The sequence below is a fragment of the Lampris incognitus genome, chromosome 15 (genome assembly GCF_029633865.1).
Source record: "Lampris incognitus isolate fLamInc1 chromosome 15, fLamInc1.hap2, whole genome shotgun sequence".
NCBI lineage: Eukaryota > Metazoa > Chordata > Actinopteri > Lampriformes > Lampridae > Lampris > Lampris incognitus.
Window position 1 is genome coordinate 2,548,002 of NC_079225.1, and position 7,965 is coordinate 2,555,966.

At 44.1% G+C, this 7,965-nt stretch overlaps 1 protein-coding gene across 1 annotated transcript; it reads left to right on the plus strand.

The window, feature by feature from the left end:
* Positions 1-5,759: 5,759 nt before the first annotated feature.
* On the plus strand, positions 5,760-6,744 carry LOC130125069 (max-like protein X). The gene is made up of 3 exons (XM_056294509.1): positions 5,760-5,816; positions 6,201-6,310; positions 6,426-6,744. The coding sequence occupies exons 1-3, from the start codon at positions 5,760-5,762 to the stop codon at positions 6,742-6,744; spliced, it is 486 nt and encodes a 161-aa protein (XP_056150484.1).
* Positions 6,745-7,965: the final 1,221 nt, after the last annotated feature.

The window sequence follows — 7,965 nt, forward strand, 5'->3', positions numbered from 1 at the left end:
ACAATGACTATAATAACAGCAACAACAACAATGACTATAATAACAGCAACAACAACAATGATTATAATAATAACAGCAACAACAACAATGATTATAATAATAACAACAACAACAACAATGACTATAATAATAACAGCAACAACAACAATGACTATAATAATAACAGCAACAACAACAATGACTATAATAATAACAGCAACAACAACAATGACTATAATAATAACAGCAACAACAACAATGACTATAATAATAACAGCAACAACAACAATGACTATAATAATAACAGCAACAACAACAATGATTATAATAATAACAGCAACAACAACAATGATTATAATAATAACAGCAACAACAACAATCTCTAGTTCAATTCAAATGCCTTTTTTGGCATGACGTAACAATACACATATTGCCAAAGCAAGTGTCCAAACATTGAAAAAAAAAGCCAAACATCAATTGGAAAACACCATTGAAAACAAACACACTACAACAAAGAAAGAAAGTACAACAAAGAAACAGTACAACAAAGAAACATAGCACAACAAAGAAACAGTACAACAAAGAAACATAGTACAACTATGAAACAGTACAACAAAGAAACATAGTACAACAAAGAAACAGTACAACAAAGAAACATAGCACAACAAAGAAACAGTACAACAAAGAAACATAGCACAACAAAGAAGCAGTACAACAAAGAAACATAGCACAACAAAGAAGCAGTACAACAAAGAAACATAGCACAACAAAGAAACAGTACAACAAAGAAACATAGCACAACAAAGAAGCAGTACAACAAAGAAACATAGTACAACAATGAAACAGTACAACAAAGAAACATTGTACAACAAAGAAACAGTACAACAAAGAAACATAGTACAACAAAGAAACAGTACAACAAAGAAACATAGTACAACAAAGAAACAGTACAACAAAGAAACATAGTACAACAAAGAAACAGTACAACAAAGAAACATAGTACAACAATGAAACAGTACAACAAAGAAACATAGTACAACAAAGAAACAGTACAACAAAGAAACATAGTACAACAATGAAACAGTACAACAAAGAAACATAGTACAACAAAGAAACAGTACAACAAACAAACACACTACAATAAAGAAACATAGTACAACAAAGAAACATAGTACAACAAACAAACATAAGTACAACAAAGAAACAGTACAAGACAAAAGAACATACTGTCATCGAATATGGCAGCAACAATGTGTGTCAGGTGACTGTCACTCACTGTCCCTCACTTTATGGCAGGCAGCAACATAGACCACTACTAACTTACACTCACTGTCCCTCACTTTATGGCAGGCAGCAACATAGACCACTGCTAACTTACACTTACTGTCCCTCACTTTATGGCAGGCAGCAACATAGACCACTACTAACTTACACTTACTGTGCCTCACTTTATGGCAGGCAGCAACATAGACCACTGCTAACTTACACTCACTGTCCCTCACTTTATGGCAGGCAGCAACATAGACTGCTGCTAACTTACACTTACTGTGCCTCACTTTATGGCAGGCAGCAACATAGACTGCTGCTAACTTACACTCACTGCCCCTCACTTTATGGCAGGAAGCAACATAGACCACTGCTAACTTACACTCACCGTCCCTCACTTTATGGCAGGCAGCAACATAGACTGCTGCTAACTTACACTGACTGTGCCTCACTTTATGGCAGGCAGCAACATAGACTGCTGCTAACTTACACTCACTGTGCCTCACTTTATGGCAGGCAGCAACATAGACTGCTGCTAACTTACAGCTGTGTGTGTCTTCCCCTAGCAGGACTGGTAGTTTTTCTTCTGGTAGGTTAAGAAAACCTTTTATTATTAGGTGGAATAGTTTAAAATGTGCTTCTCAACATGTTTATATTTCCACATGTGGTGAGGAAGTGTAGCTCTGTTCCAGGCTCACTGAGGGTGCAGTGATGATGATGATGATGATGATGATGATGATGATGATGATGATGAAGGTGCAGTGACAGCACAGCCTTTGCTCTGCAGGGAGCAGGTTTTCCTTTGTTTGCCCTTTTCAACAGCAAGGCTGTGCTCACTCAGTCTGCACACAGTCAAGGTTGTTTTTAGTTGGTGGTCAGTCACCATGCTCACATCATCTGCTGTGGTGGACTGTCCATGTAGAGACAGACAGCACTGTCCATGTAGAGACAGACAGCACTGTCCATGTAGAGACAGACAGCACTGTCCATGTAGAGACAGACAGCACTGTCCATGTAGAGACAGACATCACTGTCCATGTAGAGACAGACAGCACTGTCCATGTAGAGACAGACAGCACTGTCCATGTAGAGACAGACAGCACTGTCCATGTAGAGACAGACATCACTGTCCATGTAGAGACAGACAGCACTGTCCATGTAGAGACAGACAGCACTGCATGTTGCTCTGTGTTTCTGTTTGTGTTTTCCAGTGTGTGATGTAGTTTAACTGTTTGGTAATGTGATTGGGTCTGATTGGTGAAGTGTTGTGTTGCTGAGGTGTGTTAATAGAGGAGGTTTGAGGTCTTAGCCTCAGGACCAGTTGGGTAAGGGGGTTCCTGTTTCTATTCAGCTCTTGGCATTGCAGGGCTTGGTGATGATACGAGAGGGGGCCACTTAGTTTTAGATGTGTCCCAAAGTTCATTGCTCTTGTTTGTATTTTTAGTGTTAGTGGGTGTTGGTCTAATTCTGCCCTGCATGCATTGTTTGTAGTTTTCCTCTGGACCTGTAGGAGGCTCTTACAGAACTCTGCATGCAGGGTCCCAAGTGGGGTGTTATCCCATTGAGTAAAGTCTTGTTTTGTAAGTGGGCCCACACCTCATTGCCACAGAGTGCAATTGGTTCAATAACACACTCAGTTAATTTTAACCACATTCTAACTGGTATTTCTGTTTGTGTGTGTATATATATATATATATATATATATATATATATATATATATATATATATATATATATATATATTTTTTTTATGGTGTAGAAAGCCCGGCATGCTGTCCCTCTCATCTCATGAACTGCTTCATCAACATGTCCAGCTGAACTTAGTTTTAATCCTAGACAGGTGTAGTTTGTGCAGGACTCTACATGTTTTGTACCAGTTGAGAATTTAGGTAGAACGTCCTGAGATCTGGATCTCTTTTGGAATATCATTATTTTGGTCTTTTTGGGGTTTCCTGTCAGGGCCCAGGTCTGACAGTAATGCTCTAGCAGATCCAGGCTCTGCTGTGGGGGACAGCAGAACCAGGTCATCTGCAAGGAGTAGGCAATTCACCTCCTGATTGTGGAGACCTACCCCGGAGACAGAGGACTTCTCTAGTATAGTGGCCAATTCATGGATGTAGATATTGAAGAGTGTGGGGCTGAGGGTACAGCCCTGACGGACACCTCGCCCTTGGGTAAAGAATTCTGTTCTTTTTTTGTAAATTTTTACACTGCACATATTTCCAGAATACGTGGAATAAATAATCTCCTATGTTTTACCCCCTACACCACTCTCCAGAACTTTCTAGAACAGTCCTGCATGCCAAATACAATCCAAAGCTTTTTGGAAGTCAATAAACCGGGATACATTTTTGTTTTATTTTGTGTTATACGTTTATCAATTAGGGTATGTAGGGTGTACATATGGTCGGTTGTGTGGTGTTGTGGTATAACTCCAGTTTGGCTTTTGCTCAGGACACTGTGCTTGGTAAGGAAGTTCAGAAGTCTGGCGTTCATAGTACTACAGAAACCCTCCCCCAGATTACTGTTCACACAGATGCCTCGGTAGGGTCAAACTTGTCTCTGCTTTTGTGGACTGGGGTTATAAGTCCAGGATTCCAGATGTCAGGGAAACAGCCTACACTCACAACTCACAACAACACTGAACAGTTGTAATATAGCCAGTTGGAATTTCTTCTTCATGTTTTTTAGCATTTCGTTCAAGATGCCATCAGGTCCACAAACTGTGTTAGATGTGAGGTTCTGCAGGTTCTTCAGGAGTTCCTGCTCAGTACCCGGGGAGTCTAGTGGATTCTGGTTGTGTTTTATAGCTCCAGTTCAGGCCACTTCTCATGACCGTGGGGTTGCTCTGTGTGTATGTTTGTAGAGTTTTAGGGTCTCACAGTAAAGAAAGTGTACATCAGCCGTATAGGGATTTCTATGTTTTTGGTTTGACAGCATTCTGAGTTTTTTCCTACTGATTTTACAATCATTATCAAACCAGTTGTTGTTCGGTGCAGTTTTTGGTGTGTTCGTGGTCAGTTTCAGTTGTGTGTCCTTTGCTGTTTGCCTGACTATACTGTTAATATTGTTCACTCTAGACTGAGGCTTTCTCTACAGGAGGGGTATGGAAAATCCAGAAAGCTATGTAGAGGTGTTTGGATCGCTTTCTGGTGCTGTCCTGCACTGTGTTGCTCCCATCTGTATGAACGTGTGGTGTTGTACAGCTTGCTGGGTTGTGTGTCTGCCAGCTTAAGGTCTGATCTTTTAATGAACAGGGTCGTTTGGACTTTTATGAACAGGGTCGTTTGGACTTTTAATGAACTGGGTCGTTTGGCTGTAATCACACAGAGGGGTCAGTGGTTTGACAGTGAATGAGCCGAGAGAGGAAGGGTCAAGGTCTGTGATTATATAATCTGTCTCTCTGTGTCTCTCTCTGTGTCTCCCTGTGTCTCTCTCTGTGTCTCTCTGTGTCTCTCTCTGTGTCTCCCTGTGTCTCTCTCTTTGTCTCTCTGTGTCTCTTTCTCTCTCCGTGTCTCTCGCTGTGTCTCTGTGTCTCTGTGTCTCTCTCGCTGGCTCTCTCTCCCTGTGTCTCTCTCTGTCTGTCTGTCACTCACTGTGTGTGTTTCTCTCTGTTTCTGTGTTTGTGTTTCTCTCTCTGTCTCTCTCTCTGTCTGTCTCTCACTCACTGTGTGTGTTTCTCTCTGTTTCTGTGTGTGTGTCTGTCTCTCTCTGTCTCTCTCTCTCTGTCTCTCTCTCACTGTGTGTGTTTCTCTCTGTTTCTGTGTGTGTGTCTGTCTCTCTCTGTCTCTCTCTCTCTGTCTCTCTCTCACTGTGTGTGTTTCTCTCTGTTTCTGTGTTTGTGTTTCTCTCTCTGTCTCTCTCTCTGTCTGTCTCTCTCTCACTGTGTGTGTTTCTCTCTGTTTCTGTGTTTGTGTTTCTCTCTCTGTCTCTCTCTCTGTCTCTCTCTCACTGTGTGTGTTTCTCTCTGTTTCTGTGTGTGTGTCTGTCTCTCTCTGTCTCTCTCTCTCGGTCTCTCTCTCACTGTGTGTGTGTGTCTCTGTGTCTCTGTCTGTCTCTCCCTCTCTGACGTGCGTGCACGCACATACGTCCACACATACACACAGGCACATGTGCATCCTTATATAACAATCGTAGCATATGAGAAAACCTCATGTCATTAGATACTGTGTGTAGAATTAAGTCATGGTATGTGTGATCTCTCCCTCATAAAAGTCCTGCTAACTACGCCCCAGACCAGTGTAGGGGATTTGCTGACATCTACAGGTGAGGAGCATGGCAGGCTGTATGGATTATGTATTGTGGGATGTAGGCATGCCAAGGGAACTGGTATGGACAGTACTATCGACAATGATTAGTCGAGTCAAATGTATTTATGAAGCACGTTTAAAAACAACCCACACTGACCAAAGTGCTGTACAGACCAGAGCAAGTAGTTAAGACACAAATACAAGAAACACCGACATAAACAACAAGGCACATAGCTCGTAGGCACAAATAAACAACACATGGACATGGGCACAAGCCAGAAACCAGCCACATCAGGAGGATTCAGACGTCAGAGAGTGAAAGTACGTTTTGAGCCGGGACTTACGAGAGTGGCTGGAGGGGGCAGATCTTGTAGGGAGGGGGATGCTGTTCATTGTCTAGGGCAGTGTTTCTCAACCCTGTCGTCAAGGACCCCCTATCCTGCATATTGTCTTTGCAACCCTGAATAGGTACCTGTTTGTAGTTATTCAACCAATCAGCAATGAATTTTGTCAGATGTTGCACACCTTGCATAATTAAGTGCTGCGAGATGATTGGTCGAGTAAGTACAAGCAGAGCTGCCTATGCAGGGTAACAATGAAAATCTGCAGGATATGGGGTCCTTGAGGACTGAGTTGAGAAACACTGGTATAGGGGCTACAGCCACAAAGGCGCGGTCCCCCCTGAGCTTAAGCTTATTTTATGAGGACCTTCAGTCCGTTGTACCCACCTGCCAGCAGCAGTCTGGATTTGCTGTGGGAACACAGGAAATAAGCAAGGCCTCCATACTGCAGACGACCACTGACTACGTCCAGTTTCTTCACGAGGAGAAGAAGCCAGGCCACCATACTGCAGACGACCACTGACTACGTCCAGTTTCTTCACGAGGAGAAGAAGCCAGGCCACCATACTGCAGAAGACCACATACAATGTCTTCACAAGCAGAAGAAGAAGCTAGAGGAGGACGTGTCCACACTGAAGAAGGAAGTGATGGCCCTAAAGATCATGAAAACGAACTCTGAGCACATAGTGAAAGCCAACCAGAACAACCCCCAGCAAGGGGAGGAGCAGGTGTCTGACCAGGTCAAGTTTAGCATCTTTCAGAGCATGATGGACTCCCCGTTCCAATCCTTCAGCAACTCTGTATCAGTCAACAGTTTCCAAGAACTCTCCGCCTGCATCGCCAGTTGGGTCGAGGAGCTCTGCAAGCCCCGGACTTTGGGGGAGATCATGCTCGGAGTGCTCAGGTAGCACAGCTGTACTGATTCTGTTCAATCTCCAGACTGAACCCTGCCCCAGAAGGTGACTTTGGGCTTGCTGTGGCCTCTCAGGGTCACAATGGCCAGTTGTGTCATCAAAATGCAGTACTTACCCACCTTCAATGTGAAGCACTTGGGGTGTATAAAAATGTAGTGATATTATTATTATTATTATTATTATTATTATTTAGATCGCGAGACAGCCAGGAGTCCCAAGTCAGCTGACCTGAGGGACCAGAAGGTGGAACAGAGGGTTAAAGGTCTGCGATATAGGAGGGGCCCAGCCCATTTATGGCTTTATAAACAAACAGGCGAACCTTAAAATCCGTTCTGAACCACACAGGCAGCCAGTGGAGAGGGGCCGGTATAGGGGTAATATGGCCTCTCTTCCTGGTACCTGTCAGGAGCCTGGCTGCGACATTCTGGACCAGATGCAGGTAGGGCAGGGATGACTGACTAATCCCAGTATACACAGAGTTGCAGTAGTCCGTGTGGGGGATATTAAAGTGTCGAGGACTTTCTCGAGATCTTTGAAAGAGAGAAACAGCTTGGAGCGTCAAGATAGCGTAGCGGTTTAGTCCATTGCCTACCAACACAGGGATCACCGGTTTGAATCCCCATGTTACCCGGCTTGGTCGGGCATCCCTACAGACACAGTTTGGACATGTCTGCAGGTAGGTAGCCGAATGTGGGTGTGTGTCCTGATCGCTGCAGTAGCACCTCCTCTGGTCGGTCGGGGTGCCTGTTTAAGGGGGAGGAGGAACTGAGGGGGAATAGCGTGATCCGTTAGTTTTTAGTTTTTTCTTACTAGAGCGTGAGTGTCTGTAGTAGAGCCCAAATTCCCCTAAGGGATGAATAAAGTGTTCTGATTCTGACTCTGAGCCTCCCACGTGCCACGCCCCCCTGGGGAAACCCCTCACTGTCAGGTGAAAAGAAGCAGCTGGCAACTCCACATGTATCGAGGAGGCATGTGGTAGTCTGCAGCCCTCCCCGGATCGGCACAGGGGGTGGAGCAGTGACCGGGACGGCTCAGAAGAGTGGACGGGTACAATTGGGGAGAAAAGGGAGAGGGGGGGGCGGCTTGATTTTGGCAATAGTACGAAGCTGGACAAAACTTTACTTGCCTGTCAGACTTGAAGGCGGAATCAAATATCACACCAAGGTTTTGGACTTGATGTTTGACAAGGGTGGACAGGTTGCCAAGACTGTTGGT

Coding starts and splice junctions, on each gene's coding strand:
- LOC130125069 (XM_056294509.1), top strand. CDS start 5,760: ATGGGCACAAGCCAGAAACCAGCCACATCAGGAGGATTCAGACGTCAG. Junction 5,817..6,200: donor TCAGACGTCAGAGAGTGAAA/GTACGTTTTGAG, acceptor TTATTTTATGAG/GACCTTCAGTCCGTTGTACC. Junction 6,311..6,425: donor ACCACTGACTACGTCCAGTT/TCTTCACGAGGA, acceptor CCACATACAATG/TCTTCACAAGCAGAAGAAGA.